At 43.3% G+C, this 23,555-nt stretch overlaps 5 protein-coding genes across 5 annotated transcripts; 4 read left to right on the forward strand and 1 right to left on the reverse strand.

Annotated features, from left to right (window-relative positions):
* BCR41DRAFT_421724 (hypothetical protein) lies at positions 1 to 1,492 on the forward strand. Its single transcript, XM_022030068.1, has 3 exons — positions 1 to 264; positions 374 to 1,243; positions 1,361 to 1,492. Exons 1-3 carry the CDS (start codon positions 126 to 128, stop codon positions 1,456 to 1,458), a joined length of 1,107 nt encoding a protein of 368 aa, XP_021881882.1. The 5' UTR covers positions 1 to 125; the 3' UTR covers positions 1,459 to 1,492.
* Positions 1,493 to 3,230: 1,738 nt separating this feature from the next.
* BCR41DRAFT_421725 (hypothetical protein) lies at positions 3,231 to 7,143 on the reverse strand. Its single transcript, XM_022030069.1, has 3 exons — positions 6,961 to 7,143; positions 5,388 to 6,678; positions 3,231 to 5,249 (listed from the first exon to the last, which is right to left on the reverse strand). Exons 1-3 carry the CDS (start codon positions 6,991 to 6,993, stop codon positions 3,325 to 3,327), a joined length of 3,249 nt encoding a protein of 1,082 aa, XP_021881883.1. The 5' UTR covers positions 6,994 to 7,143; the 3' UTR covers positions 3,231 to 3,324.
* Positions 7,144 to 7,649: 506 nt separating this feature from the next.
* On the forward strand, positions 7,650 to 8,568 carry BCR41DRAFT_352594 (hypothetical protein). Its single transcript, XM_022023984.1, has 3 exons — positions 7,650 to 7,778; positions 8,003 to 8,101; positions 8,238 to 8,568. The coding sequence occupies exons 1-3, from the start codon at positions 7,739 to 7,741 to the stop codon at positions 8,537 to 8,539; spliced, it is 441 nt and encodes a 146-aa protein (XP_021881884.1). The 5' UTR covers positions 7,650 to 7,738; the 3' UTR covers positions 8,540 to 8,568.
* Positions 8,569 to 21,013: 12,445 nt separating this feature from the next.
* On the forward strand, positions 21,014 to 21,346 carry BCR41DRAFT_395780 (hypothetical protein; the record flags this gene model as incomplete). Its single annotated transcript, XM_022028755.1, has 1 exon — positions 21,014 to 21,346. One exon carries the CDS (start codon positions 21,014 to 21,016, stop codon positions 21,344 to 21,346), a length of 333 nt encoding a protein of 110 aa, XP_021881885.1.
* Positions 21,347 to 22,011: 665 nt separating this feature from the next.
* Positions 22,012 to 22,938, forward strand: BCR41DRAFT_386135 (hypothetical protein; the record flags this gene model as incomplete). Its single annotated transcript, XM_022027759.1, has 1 exon — positions 22,012 to 22,938. The coding sequence occupies one exon, from the start codon at positions 22,012 to 22,014 to the stop codon at positions 22,936 to 22,938; it is 927 nt and encodes a 308-aa protein (XP_021881886.1).
* Between the last annotated feature and the right edge of the window lie 617 nt (positions 22,939 to 23,555).

A 23,555-nucleotide genomic window follows, 5' to 3' on the forward strand; every position in this document is an offset into this window, starting at 1 on the left:
GGAACTCCTTTCCATCTGTCTCTCTTCCTCTCTTCTTTGTCTTCATCCTCACTTCTTCAGTCCTCTTGTCAGACACATTCATTCGTATACATCTTTGTGGACACTTTATAGTCATTTAATCAACCATGTTGACCACTTCATTTCTGCAATTGCATACAGCAATGTATGAATGGAATAAAGAATGCCCACAGGATCTCAAGAGGGACCTTGACGTGTTCTTTGGTTCGAAAGAGTTCCTCGATAGACCCGATGTCTTTTACAAAGGTGTGCCATCTTGTCTTTTTACACTATTGAATAGTTGGAGTTTTGGTAATTTTTCTTTTCTCTTTCTTTCTTTACAAATAAATAACAAATATTTATATATATTTCATAGGCATGGAGGATTCCTCTCAAAAATGGGTTGCTTTGATTTCAATGACTGGCTTAGAAGAGACAAGGGCGATGTTATCAAGGGTATTGGAGTACGACTTTACACAACTGCATGAGGCACGGAATGGAACATTTTCAAAAATCTCTGCTGCGCCTCGAATGCCATTGGCGGCGGCGTATAATAAATTCCTCAAGGATCTTGTCAGGGACAACAAAGCGCTCAAGAGACAACACAAGATCACGGGCTGGACTCGAGAATTGGATCGAGCTACAGAGATGATTATGTTGGGGCCCAAAAATGATGCGACAACAACAACAACAACAACAGCAACAAGTCAAAGAGAGGATCCTACAAAAGTCAAGCCTCGACTTTTGACCCCATTAGAATATGCAGCAGCACAACATGGCATGTGGTTTATCTCGGTGGATATTGAATCATTTGAGTTTGATCACTCCAAGATCCTAGAGATTGGATGGTCGATTCATGACTCGAGGCTCAACAAAATGTTCGATAAACATTATGCGATTTCAGAATACCGTCATCTCAAGAATGGGAAATATGTAGCGGATCGACGAGATCGCTTCATATTTGGACAGACCATCTGGGCAAGTTTACAGGATGCGATCGCAGTCTTCCAAGAGGATTTGACAAAGGCCACCAAGAGGAATCCTGAGGGAGTCTTTGCGTTGATTGCTCATGACATGTCGAGCGATGAGGGTTATTTGCGGAAGATGGGCGTTATCTTCCCAGAGAAGATGGTGAAATTTGATACATTGCATTTGAATGGTGCTAGAGCCAAAGATGCAACCATGACTGGATTAGGCAGATTATTGGATGAATTGGACATTGAAAACTATTCTCTCCATAATGCAGGTAAAAGAAGAAAAAAAAAAAAAAAAAAAAAAAAAAAAAAGAGGGGTTCTTCTTTCATAACTTGCTCTTATTGTCCTTTCGATATAAACTCATTCTTCGTCTTCTTTCTTCCTTTAGGAAATGATGCCCATTATACAATGGAATTGTTCCTTTGGCTTGTCCGAAATCATGAGGCACAAAAGGTTGCTGCGGCCCAAGAGAATTTGCCAAATTAAATGATTAAAAAAAAAGCAGCGAAGGACATTGTACTTTATTCTTTTTTTTTTTTTTTCTTTTTTTTTTCTTCTTCTTCTTCTTTACTTTTCTTTTCATACTCTTTTATCTTTCTGCTATTCCTTCCTTTCTGTGTTTGTAAAAAAAGAAAAGAAAAGAATACTTGTATCTTTACCAATGTTACGAACAAGAAGCGAAAAATTGCATATACATTCATACAAAGCCGATACATCAAAAGTTTTCTATTACGAGAAATATGTAGTGAGTGAACTCAATAAAAAAAAATAAAAAAAAATGAAATTGCTTTATGCTTGTACATGCATATGCCATTCAAATCTCTGTTTTTTTTTATTTTTATTTTTATTTTTATTTTTATTTTTATTTTTATTTTTTGGAAGGGAAAGAGATGGATATTTGTTCAATGTTAAGTATTAAAAAAAAAAAAAAAAAAAAAAAAAAAAAGGCTAGACTCTGATACTTGTCTTTCCTGTGAGGTTTGGTAAGGAAGAAGGAGCCCCTGGGGAGACGACAGAACTGTAATCTCTGTTGGCTATTGCGTCCTTATCTCTTACCTCATTACCATCACTGCTATCACCATCACCGTCCTGTCACTGCTCATACCACCTCTCAACCTTACTCACAAGTTCTTCGATCCAGAACTGATGTTCATTATCAAATGAGCATCCCCAAGCACCTCCCAATCCCCTACGATCCGGATATGGACACTGAGACAGATTAACCCTCCTCTAGTGCAGATGTGATCGTGAATGGATGCCATTAAAAACATAAAGATATCTGGACAATTCAGAAAGACATATTGCCCAGCTTTAGCTCGGAAGTAGAAACATGAAAATATACCGCTATTACTATTGCTATGATTATTGTTAATGATTATTACTATAATTACTCTCGTCCAACGTGCAACCCGTTGAAGAAGAAAAAAAAAGAAAAAAAGTTCGCGTTTGGATTTGAACTTGGATCACTTTTTGATAGATAAAGTACAATCTTGGTAATAGGGCTTTTCCTTGTTGGATATCGGGTCCAGATCTCTCGCGTTCGCTCCAAGAGTTAGGCCACCAAGGAACTCAAGGTGGATTTGTAGGGACTAGGAGAGGATTTGCAATAGGTGTAAGTCTCTGCATGAAAGAAGCAGAATGCACCGGGATACACCGATCGTATATCGCTAATGAGATATAAAAGATTAGAGTCTGGAAAAGACACCAAAAGAATAATAATAATAATAAAAAATCCGATGTCCTAATGTTATACCACATTCATAAAAAAAAGATAAATAAAAGAAATGCTTCATTTCTATCTTTATTTTTTTTATTTTTGCGCCTATAAACCCACTCAGCAGCTTCTTGATATTAAGATTTTTATGTTTGGTTTGATGAAAATAGGATCTTAGGCTCCTCTTCGTTACTCCTTTCCCCGTCATAAAACCCTCTGTTGCCAGCCAGCTATTTTAAGAGATGTTTACCATGAAGCTACAAAATCAAGTATGAGGTCTGATCTGCTTCCTTGAATTAACTACTTGGACTAAAGCTTTAGCTTTGAGCAAATATGTAATATCGGACATTGAATTCCTATACGCGTTCTATTTTTTTTTTTTTTCTTTTGTGGCAAAATATGTAGCCAAGACACGCGACGTGACGCGATACGACATGCATAAATGTAGCAATTTTTTTTATTGTTTAATGGCTGTATAAATATTGTGCAGTGAGGCAATGTAATATACAATATAGAATGAGATCTTGAACAAAGAAAGAAGTAAGGGACTTGAATTAAAATAAAATAAAAATAATAAAATAAAAAAGATAATAGAAAAAAAAGCTTCTAAAAAATAAAAATTATATATTTTACAATTTCTACATGGTAGTACTTCGCTGCAATATTTCACGCTCGGATGCCATGGACGATACGGGACTACTATTCCCACCAGCGGTACTACTATCATCATCACCACTACTACGTCCACCCTTCCCAGATCGCCTTCGGCGGTTCGACCGTGCTAGACGAGCCTTCACAGAATCGATCAACTGTTCACGCTGTTCTCCAAATCTCCAAACTTTGAGCAATGACCCGATTTCCTGGATTCGACTAATGGATGCAGCTGCTATAGCAATCGATTTTGGTGTAACAGCATTGCTGCTGCTGCCACCGCTACTGCCACCACCTCCATTGCTGAGATTAACATTGATACTTTTCTTTTGAGGACTATTCGACAAAGATAACACAGTGCTCGCGCTATTACTGATGACGCTGTCCCGCCTATGGCGTGAGAGAAAAGTCGAGGCAGATGAGCAAGTTGACTCGAAGGAGGAACGTGTTGTTGCCATGTCGCTTTCACTATACTGACTCTGACTCTGACCATGCGGATGAGCTGCCGAATTGAGTGCGCTCAACATCTCTTCAATCAACTGAAGAGCATCATCAAGAACATATGCCTCACTCATCACTAGACTTATCTCTAGCAGCACTGCCACAATTGGTCGCATTCCCAATCGGATGGCTTGGAAAAGTACATGCTGATTCTTGGGATGGGCTGGTGGGTATGGATCATCATACTCCAGAGTGGTTTCCAATTGAACGCCACAGTCCACAACTAGCCATCGTATCAACTCTGCTAGTTTCTTGAGGGTTTCTTCCTTGGCTTCCTCTTCGGATGTCAAAATTATATTTCCTGAATTCATCAACTCTGGTTGGGTAGAAGATAAAGATTCGTTATTGTCAACAACAGTGCTATTTCTGGTCAGGTTTTGTCCATTGGATGAGCTGCCTGAAGATAAGGTAGAGATTGTAGACATTCTTCGATTGTGGCCTCCAAATTGCCCAAGCATGGCTAGTCCTGAGCTAGCTGCAGCAGGTAATCCATTACGGTTGGCTGTAGATGATGATGGCGTGTTCTCGAATGTTGTCAAGTCCACGGCTGCTAGTCGATCAATGCTCTTACTCTTGAGTAAGATTTGGATCACGCCTTCATGTCGTTTCGTTAGTGCGTTCACATCCGCTCCAGCATCGACCAATATCTTGAGTGCTGCTGCAGGGTCCTGGTTATAGTGCGCTACAAAATGCAGAGCCGTCCACTGATTGTTATCCCGCGCATTCACATCGATTCCGCGGGTCAAGAGCAGCATCATGGCATCCAAATGGGGTTTCTCGCTCGCACTTAACAAGTGAAGAGCTGTCCACATGACTGGTCCCTTTGCATCTAGATCAGCTCCAGAGTCCAATAGTAGGCGCATGGATTCCAAAGGTGATGACTTTGCTCTTTCGGCCAAATAATGTAGCGGTGTTTGACGGGCAGAGCTGACTGCATTCGGGTTAGCTCCTCGATCTAGTAAGAACTGGAGCACAGCAGGTGGTGGTGGGTTAGGTCGCGAGCAGAGATGATGGAGGATTGTCTGTTTCGTCTTTTGATCGAATGCATTGATTTCTGCGCCACGGTTGATCAAGAGCTCCAGAGCTGGGATACTAGGGACCTGCTGTGGGTTCTCTATATCAGTCACAGCAGCAATTAATGGTGTATGGTCCGTGAGAGGGTCTCGCTGATTGACAGAGATACCTTGAGAGAGTAATGAGTTGATGCTCTTGGTGTCACCCTTGGCTGCTGCTTCCCAGATATGGAGTGCTTTACGTTTTGGCGATGCTGGAGGTGAATTGAGAGACATGTCGAGTGCTTTGCGAAGGATTGATGTGCGTTTCTTAATTTGATTAGGTGACTTTGGTGTCAGTGGCTCAATCAGTGATCTTGAACTATAACCATTGTTTTCAAGGGTCGGCGTACTAGACTCTAAATAGAGAGATAAAAAAAAAAAAAAAAAAAAAAAAAGACAGACAGACCAGATCAGACCAGATCAGATCAGAGCACTTAAAAATATATAACTTTAGTTGCATATTTGTGAGCTCAAGGGAAATTGTTCTACCCTACCTGCAATGACAGAGGGTGTGGTGACGACTGAGATCAGTGAGATGGGCTTTTTGGCATTCAACTGAATACCGGTCGTTCCTTTGCTAATAGGCTCACGCACATGTAGATCAAAGGATGTGTTGGCCATTTCTTTCAGTTGTGATCGAATAACTAACAAACCGGGCCGTTGAGCAGGATCACGCGAGCATATCTTTCGGATAAGTGACTCTAATGCTGCAGGTAGTGCTAATGTTCCTTGTGATGTTGAGAGGGTCGGGATTGGTGAAGATCTTCCTGAGGCTGCTGCTGCTCTCTCGCGAAACTGAAGAGAATTCTCTGTTGAGGCAGAGGATGAGGTCAGGAATTGACTAGCGAGGGATCGATGGCCGGTCAGGATCTCTAGCATGATGACACCAAAAGAATAAATATCGGATGCAGTTGTACATGGGTTCAATTCTGGATTGGCCCGTCGCTCTGGAGCGGTGTAGATGAGACCCTTTTCATAAACACCTCCTGAATGGATCCATCTAGTTCCGGATTTAGGAGAGGTGACTGGTAATGATGCAGAACTTGGGTCTGTAACGGGCTCTGGTCCGCGTGTGGAACGCGAGATTTGGCCGAAATCTGTAAGGACAGCGATAGGGCCAGTAGGGCCCTTTTCGACTAGGACGTTGTCGCTATGCAAGTTCATGTGCAAGAGCCCGCGCTCATGCAGATGCAGCAATCCGCTAGCAACCCCTCGAATCAGGCGAACCTTATCCATCCAGTCTAACGCTTTTCCCTGAGGAGATTTTAGATATTCGTGCAGCGTTCCATGAGCCGCGGGTTTAGTCACGATCCAATCCCGCGCAGCAACGCGTTGTGGGGAGGCAGGAGTAGTAGTGTTTGAAGAAAGAGAGAGGGTGGAGATGGTGTTTGTCACTAGGCCAAAAGAACTTGTTCTTCTGGACCAACTACCGTGGTTATTTCTACTATTGGTTTCGTTCCTGGGTGAATTGAGGGTGGATGAGGAGGCAGAGGGATGTTCGCGTGCAGCGCCGATGAAGACAACAAGGTTAGGTGCCTGAGGTACATCGCGCAATTTGCTAAAGGCATGCAACAGGTCGCGAAAGTCTGCAGCATGGCGACAACACTTTAGGACAACGGGTTTGTATTCTGGATCGTCTGATGAGGCGTTGGCAGGTGGGGTGGATGTGGATGTGGATGACAGGGTGGTGTGGACAGATGCAGTGGAGGTCTGCGCAGGTGTGATCAGGGTGCCTCCATAAACCTCTGAATACTCTGTAGCCTTTATGAGTGGATGTTTTATTATCTATGGAAAGATCAGGGCCAAGGACAGGAGAAAGCATGAGGCCATAAGACTGATTAGTTTTTCTGTAGTAGCTAAAGCAAGCCTGTGTATAAGAGAGAGAAAGAGAGAGAGTGTGGTGTATTTGTGTCAAACTTGATCATGTCCTGCAGGACAAGAATAAAAAGAAGAGCCGACAGAATGGACACAGCCCAGAGCGAGAATGATTCGGACGCGGTAAAAGGTACAGATGTGCATGGAGGAGAAGATATGTTTTCGCTGACAAAAGAGTTGGTCGCTGCTTACATTGTTAAAGTCGATAGTAGGGACCATAGTCATGGTGGAGTGTGAAGCAGTAAAAAATTGAAACAATGGATGACAATAACTAGACTAGGCTTAAAAAAGTAGTGGAGAGAATGAAGACTGAAAGAGAGAGAGAGAGAGAGAGAGAGAGAGAGAGAGAGAGAGAGAGAGAGAGAGAGAGAGAGAAAGAAAAGTAAAAAAAGAAGAAGTGATGGCGTAGAGGAAGGAAGGGAATGAGAGCGAGTAGAGGAATGGAGAGGAATGAAGAGGGATGAAGAGGAATGAAAGAGGAGAAGAGGAAAAGAAGAATTTTATTTTTCCCATGTCTATTTTCCAATTCACCTTGTTCTTTGTTCTGTTAACCTGACGATGGTATTTGGTATTTGGTATTTGAGATATGGTATTTTAAATAGCAGATGGCATATGGTGCATGGGCATATGGAGTTATAATGTGGTCATCATCCAAAGCAACTCCTTTTGTCAATAGCGTAGCGTTGCATTACCCGGTGTTTGTAATGGTTATGTTGCTTCTGTTGCTTCTGTTGCTTCTGTTTTCTAGTTCAATGTCGTACACACCCATTTCATTACATTCAACAAAACTGTTTTTCCCTCAGAGACGGTTGTGTCTGTGTCTGTGCCTTTTTCTACTTTTGGACTGCACAGTCACTTTGTTCTTCTCTTTTTCCCTAGCCCAGCTCACTTTGCACGTTCCATTGTTTTTACTTTACTTCTTACCTTTTACTTTTACCTTTGCTTTGTTCTTGTTCTTGTTCTTGTAGTCATGGCTGCCAAAGATAGCACAAAGAGCACTCTCTACATCGGTAATAACAATAACAATAACACAATCTCGCATTTCATAACTGACTTGACTGCACTCGACCTACAAAATTAATTAGTAATGTGGAAATAAAAAAAAAACCACTCCCACCAAAGCACACCAAAGCACACCAATGCAATTCAAACCGAACAAGAAAAAGCAACCACAACTGACCAATCTACTTTAACTTTTATTCGCTTTCCTTCGTCTACCTGGTCTACTCTGCAGGTGGTTTGGATGAGCAAGTGACTCCACAGATTCTGCATTCTGCATTTATTCCTTTTGGTGAGATCACTCACATTGAAATCCCTCCTGATCCCACTTCAAGTAAGTACTTTCCATAATAAAAAAAAATACGCGTTTTTTATTTTTATTTTTATTTTTATTTTATTTTTATTTTTATTTTTTTTATTTTTATTAACCTTTGTTGTTGCTGCTGCTTTATTTCTTATCCTTATCATAGCGGCCCCCCATCGTGGATTCGGATTCGTCGAGTTTGATTTGCCTGCGGACGCAAAGGCTGCTCAGGATAATATGCATCTGTCAGAGTTATTCGGAAGAACTATCAAAGTTAATCTTGCCAAACCATTGAGAGGGACAGGAACAGGACCAGGTGGAATCGGTCGTGGACCTGAAAAAGCCATCTGGGCTGACGAGGATTGGTTAAAAAGAAATGTCCTTGGTGATGATCCAGTAGCAGATACCCAAGCACAGGACAGCTCATCATCATCAACCGTACCCACCGTAGGACCATCAACATCATAAAAATAAATAATAATACAAATGTTAATTATATCCATACAATAATATCGCAGAACTATTGGTACACAGCCACTGTGATACAGTCATAAGTTGTTACAGTTTATACAAGAAAAATATGTTGACATTTAAACAACGGATATTCATCTTCAACTCATATTGACCCTATCATGTCTTACCAAGCATCCCTTCAACCTCATTCTTTATTCTCAATCGTGTGGCTTTCTCCATGAGGTCTGCATGAAATGACATGTGCAAAACTACATTTGTCACATATGCTGTATTCGAATTGGTAGTCTTTGATCGATCCACTCGGTGCTGTTGCTGAAGTCAATGGTATCTCTCCCCTCAAAATCACTGTCTGTGAAGCTGTCTCTACTAGATCTTGGCAATAATTCGCTTGACTAGAGGAGGCACTGAGCTTGGGTGCCACGAATTGTCTCGCTACAATTTGTTTAGATGCCCCATGCATGACCAACGAAAGAGGTTGCTCGCTTATAGCTCCTCGTTGCTCCAGAAGCTTCCTGTTGGCTTCACTCAACCCAACTACACCTTGCATATGCATGTTGCGAGCATTAAGGGTCGTTTGCCTGGTACTCCATCTCAGGTGATACTGATATTGATCGCCCTCCTTCACAATCTGCCACATTCGAACGGAGGCATCCTTAGATCCTGTGACCAGAAAATAGCCTTCTTCAAAGGTATTCCATATAAGCGTAGCAACAAGTCCACCTTCAGATGGAATTACAATCAAATACTCGCCTGTCTCTGCATCCCACACCCGCACTGTCCTATCTTCACTGCTTGAGGCAATGTACTTTCCATCAGGCGAATAAGCTATCTCTGTGATCCTCTTGGTGTGCCCTTCAAGCGTATGCAATACTTCTCCCGTTTCCATATCAACCATATTAATTTGTCCATTGTCACACGCATTAGCCATCCGCTGACTAAATGGTGAAAATGATCCTATGCTTTTATAATCCCCAGGTATTGTATAACAAAGCTCACCCGTTTCTACGTTCCGTACTTGCAGTTCATAAGAGGCATAGCTGTGATAAACCACTATTTTTCGACCGTCAGGTGTGTATTTGATAGAATTACCAATTCTTTCTCCATCCTTTACTTCAAAACGAAGGCCACCCGAATGAACTGTCCAGACTCTAAGAGCGCCATCTTTATCATATGAAGCAAGGTGGTGACCATCAGGTGAGAATACCACACAGTTTACAAGGCTATTGTGGCCCTGTAGAATGCGAATGAACTCTCCTGTCTGTGCGTTCCATATAGTCACATCTCCATCGGAATGGCCACAGGCAATTCGATAGTCAGTAGGTGAGAAATCCAAGGTGTAAATCTTATCGTCTTGCCTGTTCTGTAGCTCCAAGGTATGAGCGACTTGGCCTGTTCGAGCATCCCAAAGGTAGACACGTGAAGAATGATGGCAAGAAGCAAGCAACTGACCATCAGGCGAATACTTGATATCGCGCGTGTATCCATCGAGGCTTTGTAAAACATGGATGGACTGTCCTGTCCTTGCATCCCATATACGCACTGTTTCATCACCACTGCGCGAAGCTATCTGCTGTCCATCCGATGAGCTCCTAACACCAGCGATCGACGCTGAATGGCCACGCGAATCATGGTTAGATTGCTGTAATCGAGTATCCCAAAGGCGTATTGTTTTATCTTTGCTGAAGGTTGCAAGCTGATGATTATTTGGCGAGTATGCCATACGAAATATAGTGCTAGAGTGGCCATAAAAGATATTCATGAGTTGTCCTGACCTCGTGTCCCAAAGCTGTACTGTGTTATCACGACTGCAAGTGGCTATCTGTTCTCCATTTGGTGAGTATTTTAGATCTATGATACGATCGGAACGCCCTTCAAGAGTATGGATGACTTTGGCTGCTTGCATATCCCATTGGTATGCCGTCCCCCAGGCGAATGAAGCAGCGAATTTCCCGCTAGGAGAATACTGAATGCCATGGACGCTACTCCTATGTTTCAACTCGTACTTTTTCTGACCGGATCCAACATCCCATACATGCAAGTAAAAACTAAGGAAATAGCGAGATATAATTTCCTGCCCATTAGGTGAATATATAATTTGTTCAATTCCATTTCTATGGTCCATCCGCATCAGCTGCTGCCCTGATATTGCATCCCACAACCTTACTGTCTCGTCATGACTGCCGCTTGCAATCCGGAGTCCATCAGGAGAGTATGCCACACTGCTCACATCGTCTGTATGACCTTCTAGGCTGTATTTGAGCACCCCTGCTTGGGTATCCCACACTCGCACTGACCTATCCCTACTTGCTGAAGCAAGATGATTCCCGCTTGGCGAGTACACTGCACAGTTTATTCGACCTGTATGACCCTCCAATAGGTGAACCAATGCTCCTGAGGTTGCATTCCAAATTGAAACTGTAGTTTGGGAAGAATCCCAGGTGGCGATATATCGACTGTCTGGCGAGCATATGAACCTCGTGTCAATCCCAATGCCTTTCAGAGCCGAAAGTATCCCCCATGTTGATGTATCATAGATAGTAATTGAATTTTTATATGAGTCATCTTCGATAACAGCAGCGAGTGTCTTGCCATCAGGCGAGTATGACCCTCCCAATACCTCGCCCCCAATTTCGAGAAGCGGCCATTCTCCAAACTGTACACCTGCCATCTTTGCTCCGCTTAGGTCTGCTTCACGAAGCCAACAATTCTGTAAGTTGACCTTCCTCAGATCTGCTCCTTGTAGCTGAGCATACTCAAATATGCCATGGCTGAGATCTGCTCCTGGGATATGGATTCCTCGCAAGTCTGCTCCGATAAATGATTCGCCTGCTTGGACCAAGATTGTCATCGCATTGGCTGCTGCTATCCGCCACTTGTTATTGCTCTTCGAGAGCTCCACATATGTATACAGCTGTTGTTGAAATATCGGCTCGAGACGGACACGGTCCTCTAAGAATTGAAGGATAGATAGTTCACCCACAAAGCTTCTCCATACTAATGGTGACGTCTCATCAATCTCCACTACTTCCACTTCCCGCTCGTCCTCCTTGATGTCCAGGGCTTCGAAACTAAACACTGAACTGACGCTCTGCCGACGAGAAGTTTCTGTTGACGTCTTTGTTACTTTATCGATCGCGGAAACACTCATTGCTCTCTTCGGCTCAAAGATCGCTCGTACCAAACTGTACTCTAGGAGTGACCGATGGATAAACCGGTGCTGGTTGCCTGTACGAGTAAGTGGTGAAGCCTCGCGTAGAAGCTTCTTTCCATTCTCTTTGCTGAAGTACGCTTCTTTCCATGTACTCTTGTCCTTCGATGGTGAGTAGTCCACTACTGGGTTGCCATCTTGATGTCTGTAGATTGCTATGGCTAGCTCGGTGAGATATCTGATCCCATTCTCTGCAAACCCTTCATCTAATAGCTTGTGAAACACCCTTCTGTCTTCCAGTGCTAATGTATCGCTTAGTCGCTTCTTGCCTCGCTCGAGCCACTGCTCAACGAACTGATCATACAGTGTGACGCGTTTGATCTTGGTGTTGGAGCCTCCTTGATCTGGATCTACTATTCGTGGGAGTACTTCTAGTGACATCGATAGAATAAATGGGTTCTTCACAAGGTCTTGTAGGCTAGGGATCTCTCTGAGCGCACGTCGGTAGTCCTCCGCGCGCCACAGTGGATCCATGGCATCGACATATTGTTCAATATAGTCATCGATCTGAGTCTCAGAGAATGGCATGAGCACAGCCTCTTCAAACAATCCATCATCTGCTTGGTGATTGCGGTCCATAGGTTGGAAGCGATCTTGATAGTCCAATCCAAGGTACTCACTACGACAACTGATCACCATCTGAGCCATCCACTCTCCAGGCTTATTCAGTTGATTGGTGACATACAGGTTGCTAGTCTGTAGACTCTCATCATATCCATCACAGATCAGGATGAATGGCCGACTCTTCTTCAGCTCCTTGATCTGTGAGTCTGTGAAATCGTAGTCCCGCAGTTGCTTTGCAACCAGACCCTTCTCTGGCTTGTCGATGGCTGGGAGATTGATAAATAGTGGGATCCGACCATGTCTATTTTGATATGTCTCCCAGAGTGTGCGCTCTAGAGTGCGATTGAATGTGGACTTGCCTGCTCCTGAATCTCCTTGGACAAGTAGCACTTTCCGGCCGCTATCCAGGAACTCTTTCACCTTGTCCACCAGCAAGAACAGCTTGTCATCGCTTACTTGAGAACTTGCTTTGGCATATTGTGGGATATAGAATTCTTGATTATTTCCAACCTCCATCCGCCGTCTCTTTAGTTGCCGTATACTGTCCTCAACACCGGGTCTATTTTGTGCACGGTCAAGCAAATGTGAAGATGTAAGTGGAGGATGTGTGATGATGAAGGGATGCTGAGCCATTGGTCCTTGAACACAATTCCTATATAGCTCTTGTTTCTTGAGGTCTCCATATTTCTCTAGATCATCCAAGAGAGTGCCTGTAGCTGGAAAGAGAAGGATAAGGATATATGTATCGAGTGAGTAGGTAGATAAATCACATGTACTGAGCACTGCCGACATCCAAACATATCCACAGAAAAAGAGAGAAAATATGCACCTTGTAGACCATCCGGTGATAATGAGGATAGCTCTCTAAGGATACTTATGATCCACTGCTTGATATGTGTATGGTCACTCCACTCCTGATCATTCTTGTAGATCTCTCCTAGGAGCGTGATGGCATCCCGTCGAGTATCCATACTCCATTGTGTACCAGCTGCAATCTGTCCCAGCCTCTGGCATAGCCCCCATTGGAACGCTGCATCTTTTCGACAGGGTGCTTCACACACAAGAGCCTTGAACTGAGTGAGTTTGCCTGTCTGGAGTAGTGCATCAGCTCCACGCAATGCTGGATACCATGCTGACTTGTGACTAAAGCTGAGTCCTTCTTCCATGCACTGTTTGAATGTTGTTCCACTCTCGTATAGTGATGTTACACTGGTATATCCTTTCAGACTCATATCAATGGTACCTGTCACAGAAGGAAGTCCTCTCTGAATGTTGCTTATCTCATCCATGAAGGTATTCAGATCTAAGCCTTTGGCTGCACTCACTACTCCAAACACTCCTCGGAGCACTACTGATGTCCGCCGAAGCATGGCTTGCATTGTTGTTTCGTCGTCAGGTATATATTGCAGGGCTTGAAAGGCATAAGCTGCTTGGTAGACTAGTTTAGGATCTGAGCTGTCTTTTAGTCCCTGGAGGTATGCAGCAAGTGGTTCATGGAGTTGCTCTCGCTTCAAGCCTTTGACTTGGTTGTTGACCATGACATCGAGGACATGTGAGACTGTAACAGACAGGCGATAGAGGTGATCGCCAGATTGATTATGCGTGCACTGTAAGCGAGAATTGAAGGTGTTGAGGATTGTGACGAGGTCATCGGAGTCAAGGTGTCCAGGAGGAGCGTGCTGCATCAATTGAGCCAATCCTTCTAACAAATGAGTCTCCAGCATGATGTTCTGGCTGATCCTATTGATTAAAGCTATGAGCAGTGTTCTGAATTGCGCTTGATCGAGGACTGGGGAGAGAGCCACAACTTCAGCAACAGATACCTCAGTGTTGATGTCATCGCTGATGAACATTTCAATCACATCTGATGCCAGTTTACACGGTCGCTCACGCTCATCTTGATCGTTCAATATGGCCTGGCGCCATTCCTTCTCGTGATCATTAAGGCCATTTGTTGGGATGGGACTAGTAGGAAGTAGACAAAGACAATACACAAGCTGGTGGATATCATTCAGATGGGTCTCAGGTTCTGGTAAGGTGTACCTGATGAACATTGGAGGCTCATTGTGATTGAATATGTCTTTTGCAATTGTTGCAATTCTCTGTGCTGGTATTGCTTTAGTCATTCTATTTGGTTTGCTGCTTTTGGTTCCATTTTCTTCTTGCTTGGTGCTGTTGCTATTGCTGTTGTTGTTGCTTTCTTGAATGAACCCCCACTTCTCAGCTTTTTTTTTACGTTTTTGAGCGTCATCGGAGTGACCCAGTTGTTCAAATAAGCAAGCTCGTGATAGGCTGAGGTAACACCTTGGCGCAATGCCATGTCTTCAGTAGGAGCTAAAGAAGCTGAAGTCAGTGAGGCGAGGGCCTTTCTCGCAGGCCGTTGTATTCGAGACAGCACAGAGTCGGCATCAAGGCATAGCTCCGTCACTATATCAGTATCGTCCTTCATGTTACGAGCACCCTCAATGTAGAAATCAAAGAGCCTCAGAGCCTGTGCCGGTAAGAGTGCACTTCGTGACAGTGTGTTCGTCGTGCCAAACATGGATAATTGCTTTCCTTTTCTCCCTTGGATTGTAATCTATTCGTTCCTGAGATAGAAAAATGATTTTGATTGAGGTGTTCGTAGCGATATTTATGAGCGGACAATGCTTGTTAATCCTAAGAGTATCTCCCTTACATTTATGACTCAAGATTAAGTAAAAAAAAATGGAGTGTGTGACTTTACTGCGATGAGGAGAGAGTAGCATAGGCTTGGTTGTCAACCTGTCTGCAAAGCGGCAAGCCACATATTCATATCACCGTACCAAAAACAGAAGGTGGGCTCTACCTTTTCGACAGTTGACTTCAATGCACCCTTTTTCTCATTTTCTGATTACATGTCTAACGACTTAATTCAATGCCATTGAATCCCTCCCTTTTTTCTATTCACTATAGAGTGGAGCAGTAGACAAGTTGGTGAATGATCCTCTCCCTAGCCTGTGTTCACGACTAGGCTCAGAACCTTTAAAACCTTCAGAAACCCTCAGCACCTTTACATGCACTACATGAGCCCAATGGTGCATGCCGGAACAGAGGCACTTTTCAACAATTCCTCGTTCTCTCTCCCCTTTCTTATGATCTTCCTGTCTCTCGCCTGCTTAGTTGCTTATTATGATCCGAATCACGTCCCTTTTCTTTTCTCTAGACAGCTCCATAGCCACAATAAATCGCTTCCACATGTTACCAGCTGATCCAAGGCGTGTAAAAGAGACTTTGGTTAACTCAAAGTAATCCAGAACTGTTAATATACACAAATAAACCATTTTTCATTTATACAAGGCATTAAAATGTAAAGCTTTAGTCCCATTCATTTGGATATCCGAATTCATCTACTGCAGGGTCTGTCGAGAGATCAATTTCGTCGGCGTCTATCAAATAAAATCTGCTCTGCTACCAAGTTGGATCTGCATCTTCTTGATAGTGAGCCAGGAAAAGAATCAAAGTAAAAAACAAAAGGGTGGCTCTCGGATAATCTGAGGGTATGTATACTCATTTGCAGCAGCATCTCTCCTATTCAGAGCAAACCACCCCATGAGCTGACTACTGGTATTTCGCTCGTCAAGCAGTGCGGCGAGGTTGTCGTCTTCACTAAAAATGACATTTTGATGGCCCTCGAGGTGGACTTGGAGACGTATGATTGTGTGTGACAGATCAAACATCTTGAACGCAAAGATCCTCCATATCGATTCACAAGCAGAGATATAGCGTGCATCCCAGTATTCCTTGATCTCATCATGAGGCTGCAACTGCTGCTGCTCTTGAACATCTTCTTTAACTACAGTCACCCTTGCACGATCCTGTCCCTTGTGCACATATTTGTACAAATACTTTACTGATGTGATTGAAGAACAAATCTCGACATTTATGTGGGCGTTGTATTTCGTTGATAAATAAGGGTTATATGGCACGACCCAATGATTATCGATGGCGAAGTTGGTATTATTACGCCGGACCACATGATCACGTCGTCTATAGAACGGATAGCCATCCTCTCTTAGAACTGACTCCGCTAAGAGTTGCCGTGGGTACTTCTTGGTGCACACATTGGACTCCATACAGGGAGATTTGATTCCAGGGCCACAAGGGCCATGGATCATTGTCGTCATCACAGTTTTGTACAAATTAGGGTGTCTAAGTGGGTCAGAGATCTCAGCGCAAACGATGTTGTCAATATCCTGAGCCGTACGGGGCTTATCTTCTTCGTCTAAGGTCAGTAGGATATGAGCGTGTGGCAGTCCTCGCTTTTGGAATTCGGTTGCAAGACAGTATCCGATAACTTTTCCAAGGACATATTTTTCAGTAAGGTCATGCATAAGAGCCTCGAGCTTGACCTTGAATACCCTATCCAACAGATCGGGACGATCATTTGGGGTCTGTCCAGCATACCCCTGTCTTGCAATTTCATGTTGAATCTCTGGCCATTGTGGATTGCAAGTGAAGGTAATAAATAGATCCGGCCTACCTACACGTTGAGTCATAGCCATTGAGTCTTGGAATCGCTGTTGCATATCGCGAGGTTCCTCCAGTAATGGAAGAAGGCAGGATGATACTTTTGCCAATGTTAGACGCTGATGATACATTATTATCGTGGACTGCATCAACGATGCCCTTATAAAGGTCTGCACGGAGCTTCACTTGATTCATTTCTATATATCGAAGTCGATCGCTCATAACTTTGCACTCTTGGTCGACGCAATATTGATGGCTGAGACGACCAAACATCCAAAAGTAGCAACGGTTATCTGTGTCGCTTATTGGTCGTGCTTGCAATCGATAAGAATAGAACTCACGTGCAGATATCCTCTTGTCAGCGTCTTGCCCATGTCGGTGGTAACAATTATAGGTCCAGCCAAGATCGCCCTGGGGGATGAAGAAGAACGTATGCCAAGGGATCGTAGGCATCTTGTGTTTCAAAGATTCTTTTCAACCCTGTGCCCTTACTCTCGACAATAATGTCTCTGGGATCGGTCGCGTTTTCTTCGCCAGGGAGCAAAGCAGCAATCTCAAAAGCGGAGGGCAGATCATATTGTCGGCGACTTCGGTCACTTTTTAGAACAAAGCTCTTCTCAAGGACTGCATGGCCGCCCTCACGTTCGCGGATGGTTTTGTAGTGCTGAGCGAACGGATTTCTGCAATCCTCCAACCACTGCTGAATTCTCCTCAAGAGGTCTACCCTTAGATCGTTGTCAAATATTTCTCTTCGACGGATAGCCTGTTCATTAGGGTCGAGGAAGTAGATCCGTGCAAATTTTGCTGACTGATTATCTGGAGGTAACAAAGACCCGATCCTGTGCACCACTGTTCCGTTGATTCGGAATGTATATACACCACTTCTAGCATCCGCAAGTTCATGGTCGTAGTTGGCGCCCATCGAAACATACGAAAGTGAAGAGTTGTACTTCCTGATGTGGGACTGGAAGTGGTGGCTTTCCTCAGTTGCCACTAATGAGGTCAAGTTAGGAATTGGACGAAGTTCAGGGAGCCTGATTTTGTCATTCCCACAACAGAGCGAGAACTCTGATGCATGGATGGTAGAGGCTTTAAGACGCTCTTCAAGCCATAAGTACGCCTTACAGTGCGTGCATCGGGTCATTTCACCAATCGTAAGCCTGTGTGAGAGAGGATCGATGCTGTTGCCAGTTACCATCTCTTCATGAAACTCATCTATTGTGACATAAGCGATGCCTCTTAAATTGGCTCTGCTGAAATATACATTTATGAATGAATAAAATAAAACTGATAACTTTTTTTTTTTTTTTTTTTTTTTATTTTTATTTTTTTGTACCTTGTTAGAAATTGGAAGCTCGATCCCGACGTTGCATATCTTCGCGGACATTTAGGGCTTCTGAAGATTGATTTCACCAGAAGACGTAGTTAACCTCCAATAGCCATAGTCTTTTATATATTACTAATATACTCATATTATTCAGTCATCTAACTACCTATTTTCAGGCAGAGTGGCATGGATTTGAATGTTCTTTGGATTGCGAGGACATGAACTATGTGTACTCCATGGGTGCAGAATACTCCCGCATTTTGCATGGTTTATTTGCTAAATTTGCTGATTTGGGGCCGGTGTATGGATTTATTATGTACTGTACATTTGCATCAACCTGTGGATCCTTATCTGGAGAGCGACGGGGTACCTCCGCCTTGAGACTCATAAGGACGTCCTGACCAGACTGGATCAGGGCGCTCTGCAACCTCCTTACCAGAGTTTATCGTTATCACCGACCGGCGTATACCCATTCTTCTTCACCGGTCGACTATACTTGTAAGGCTTTAAGGCCAATATCAAATCAACATCCTACAGCACCTCCTCTGGTTGATTTTTCAAGGGACACACAAAGGCGACCTTCCCTTCTTCGCCCAGTCGGTAGGCAGTGGGGGCAAGTATAAAACCAAACAGCTTCTTGCCACCCGTCGCATTCAACGCGACTGAGACAAACATTTTCTTGGCCATCTCGGTGCATGCATGATCCTTCGTGGTGTCGGCAAGCTTCATCTCAAATAACACCAGTCCTCTTGCTGACACCCATCAACCATTGGCCATGAGCTGAATTGGTAACTATATTCTGCCAAAATCGCAATATCCTTAAACTCCTCCTTCTTCCTACGTTGCCTCCATCGGCTTACACCACAAACAATGTCTTGAGAATGTGAGTCCGCCGACCTTTAGGCAGTTGAGCATATGCTGCTTCAGAGCCTTGCGGCTCTGGAAAGGATTGTTGCAGTAATTGCATTTGAGTTTTGAGATCCGTTGGCTGATCCCATTATGCAATCCACTCCTGTGGGTTATGGGGGGAAGCAGTCGTAGCAAGCCCAGCCATACAAAGATGGCAAATAAGCTGGTTGTCTTTGCAATCCCTGATTCTCTTCTGACCTCTCCTCGACATGACCGACTATAAAAAAATAAATAAATAAATAAGTAAAAAAAAAAAAGAAAGAGTAAAATAGAAATCTGGCAAAGAAACGAACGACAGGGAGGAGGAGGCAAAGATAAGAAATAGTGACAAAGGATACTTTGCAAACGGATAAAGGATGCGTAAGCGAGGGAGAAAGGGCGAAAGGAACACGAGAGTGAAAGAGGCACGAGAAAGGAATGACAATAGAGAAAGAGGCAAAAGCAAAGGTGGGACGAGAGATGGATCCCAGAAGAGAAGGAAAAAGCTTTTGATTTCTTATCTGAGATGCCATATGCACAAGACACATCCTACCAATATTTTCGGCACCAGGTTCCAGAGGACAGGTACGGTGGGTACGGCGCCAACGTGGGCTGGCAGAATACCTATATGTGCCAATAGAACCATATAGCGATGTGAGCCTGCAACCAATTTTTTAGACCAGTATGGAGGCTTACTCGGTAATCTACCTTTTGCAAAAAATGAAGTCAGGAAAGAGGTAGGAAGTAATAGAGGTAGACAAGGTTGGGTTAGAAGAAGGTGAAAGTAGAAAACCTTGAATCTTATAAATGCCTTATGTTCCTCTTCAAAAGCCCGATCTGTTTTAAAAAATATGGAGATAGTAGCATATCCTTCATTGTTATCCTACTCAATGATAAAAACTTGAGCGACACCGCTCCTAATAACTAGATCCATGTACTTTTTCGCACAGTGCGTGCGCGTCCCGTTTGTAGTGGTTCCCTAACTCAACCTTGAACTGCGTGGCAGCTAGTTCCAGAACAACAGACCACAGATAGCGCATCCTTACATTGATCGAGCCAGCATCGGCCATAGCTGGCAAAATGTCATTGACCTTCTGGATGAAGCCAAAGGCAGGGATCCTCCCCTTTACCGGCTTCTTATTGTAGGAGCACATGAGAAGCGAGAAAAGGAAGATTGTGTTACTGCGGTTTAGCCGTTCTGGCTAACGATACATAGTAGTGTCGAGTATCTTTGCACCTATTCATTACCCTCACTAGCACAGTGGTTATTGCATGTACAAAGCCACTCTTTTTTTTATATTTTATATTTTTTATGTTTATACCCTTAGTTGTGAAGCCTGATGGGGCAGCGCCAAGCACAGGGCTGCCTCTAAATATTCATTCAGTCACCATCTGAGCGGGAAAGCAGTCGAAGGATGCTCCGAACGTAGAGAGCAGATTCATATGTAAAGCCATTGCTTCCATTTTGCGTTGCCACTCGGTATCATTGAATGTAAAGGCAAGAGAGTCAACAAGGCATGCCAAGGGGTTAAATGGTTCTTCGGGGGAACCAGCCAGTTTCTGATGGTCCTCGCTCTCGCTCTTGAGGATGAAAGTGATTGAAGCCCAAATTAGGGAAGTTGATGCACGAATGCGCGCACAAACCCTCCCTCTTCCCGGATTTCTTTTTGTTTTGCTTGGTCATTCATTCTCTTGTGTGGGACTGCCTTGATCAACATAATTCATTGCTCACTTCCAATCTAAACACACGCTCTCTTCAACTTTTTGGTTACTCCTGCCATAGCATTCTAATACTATAAAAAGGCATCACTCTTGACCAAAAAAAAATCTTCCTCAAACCTCATTTCTAATTTACACACCGACCGATCTCATACCTGCCCTTTCTTCAGAAAAAAAGAAAAGAAAAGAAAAGAAAAGAAAAAAAAAAAAAAAAAAAACCAGAATCACAGCTCGAAATAACATCCAATCCTGTTCTTCTTCTGGATCTTCTTACATGGCAGAAAGACACACTGGCTTCAGCCCTTCCTTGGTACGACCGATGCAATTTCGTAACCCGGCAGGCGGCTTTCTACTTTATCGTCGTACTCGTTCAGATGAAGTATCAGCTTTTGCGGAGAGGCCAACATCTGCTGCTGAAATTTCAAGGATACTTGCAAAACTTTGGAGAAACGAATCATCCGAGACCAAGGCCCGGTATCGAGCTTTGTCAGAGAGACTGCCATCAGAAGCGGCGCATGCCTACCCTATTTACCATATCCCTCTGCGAAGACAGATCATGGGAAGAGAAGGGGAAAAAAAGGCAGTCGGCATCTTTGCTCGCTTATAACTAAACCAAACCAGACTAAGCTAATCAAAATGCAGACTTTGTGTTTACTCGAGTATACAGAATAACAATAAAAAAAATTTTTTTTTTATTTTTTTTATTTGACTTGACACAGATTTCAGATTTCATCATATTCGTTTCATTCAGCAGATTAAAACCTGTACGTCGTCAACTGTCAATTGAATATATTCATTATTGACGCGTTTCTTTTTTTAATAAACGCGTCCATCAATGGTTCATTCACGAAACTCAAGAATAGCCTTCGGAGAATAAAAAAAAAAAAAGCATCATTCTTGTAGTCACATGCTTCATTATTCTAATTGATCAACGAGACAGAAGACGTTTTAAATGCGAGCGCGCTTGTTGTGTTATACAATCATCAATACAACTGGCTTTTTTTTTTTTTTCCTTGACTTGAAGGAAAAAAAAAAAAAAGGCCTCTAATAGTTTGATCAAGATATATATTTTTTCTAAGTATATATACCATTTTATCCTTATACGATGTAAGCAAAGAAAGCTAGATATATGATTTGATGGGGAAAAAAAAGCCTATATAAAAGAAGTTCTTTGGAGCCTCTTTTAACAAGGCAAACCACACCACAGATCCGTTTCCTTCTTATTTCTCTCTACAGCCTATTCTTTTACAACCATCAAGTTATTCAAAAAACATGCATGCCGCACTCAAGTTCACTACCGCTTTTGTCGGTCTCGCTTGTGTCATCCAAGCTGCTCCCGTGAGTAGCCGCTGTATCGGTGCTGAATGTTCCCAATCCGCAAATTCCGGATCCGTCCTTGTGGGCTCTACTACCAATGTGGTCCCATTGACGCAAGTCGTGCCAGTGACGCGCTACCAACCTCTCGTCCAAGCATACGCGCCCATTGTCCAGTCTGCATGCGCTGAGCCTCTGACGGAGAGCTTACCGTTCTCCAAGGCTTCGCTCCAATATGACCGATTTGGCCCCATGAGGTCCGGTGAGAGATTGATGTTCGAAAGCGGTCGTCGTATGCCTTTCGAGCCCATGTTGAGCCGATTCATCAAGCGTAGTGAAGAGGAAAACGAGGCCAGTAAGCACCACATGACCAAGCCTGAGGGATGCGTCCTGGATACCAAAGGCACAGAGTCATGTGAGCAAAGCGTACCTGCAAGCACTGTAGATATGGGTTCGATGGTCACTGCGGAGCCCAAAAACGTGATTTTGCCCTCGACAGTTTATCAAGGCCACGTCAAGGATAAAGGGCCTGATATCTATGCTGCGCCTGAACAACATAGTGCATTGAGCCAAGCAAATGTGAACCTGGGTTCTAACGCGATTGTCCAGCCTGTGACCAAGGTGGTGCCTTCGACCACTTACCAGCCCTCAGTTGAGAACAAGGCTACGATTGTGGAAGCAGCCGAGCCACAAGACCAGAGCTTGGAACGATCTTCGGCCTCGTTGGGGTCGACTGTGACGATCCGGCCTGTGACGACGGTCAAGCCCTTGACGATCTATCAACCCAAGATTGAGAGTTTGCCATTCCGTATCCATGATGAGGGTTGTAAAGTTGTATATGTGCATCCCACTGAGGAAAAGAAGGTTGAATATATCCCCTGGTAAACAAGAAAAAAAAAAAAAAAGAAAGAAAGAAAGAAAGAAAGAAAGATAGATATGGAATAATAGCTTGAAAGAGTAGGTGTCCAGACTAGGAACTCTAGTAATGAATGAATGAAACAAATAAAAACAGAAATAAAAAGAAAAAAAAGAAAAAGAAAAAGAAAAAGAAAAATAAAAACTAGCATGTTTTTATTTTTCTCTGATCTCGATAAGCGACGAGTATAAAAATAGGAAGAGAAGAGTAGGGCGCTCAGAAAAGTATAGTCGCGTAAAAAAAAAAATATTCGCCTTTGGTTATTAGGTTTTTGATGTTACACGACGCGCGTTTCTAGGACGGCGAGAGAACACGGTGTTCCTGTGCTCCTTTGTGTTTGTGGCAGTGTTTTAAAAGAATAACCCCCTCGCCACTTGTGGCGATGTGCTCCTGTAACTGTGCCTGTAAATGTGCCATGTGCCATGTGCCGTGCTGTCATGCGTCATGCGAAAAAAAGGCATATTGTTGTTCTCTTCTTGTGTATATATATGATGCTAAAACAAAAAACAAAAAGAAAAAAAAAAATAGAAACGCCATTCTTTGTTTTTTAATGGCTATGCTGCACACTTTACTATACCGTTTTAAC

The sequence above is a fragment of the Lobosporangium transversale genome, assembly GCF_002105155.1.
Source record: "Lobosporangium transversale strain NRRL 3116 chromosome Unknown BCR41scaffold_16, whole genome shotgun sequence".
NCBI lineage: Eukaryota > Fungi > Mortierellomycota > Mortierellomycetes > Mortierellales > Mortierellaceae > Lobosporangium > Lobosporangium transversale.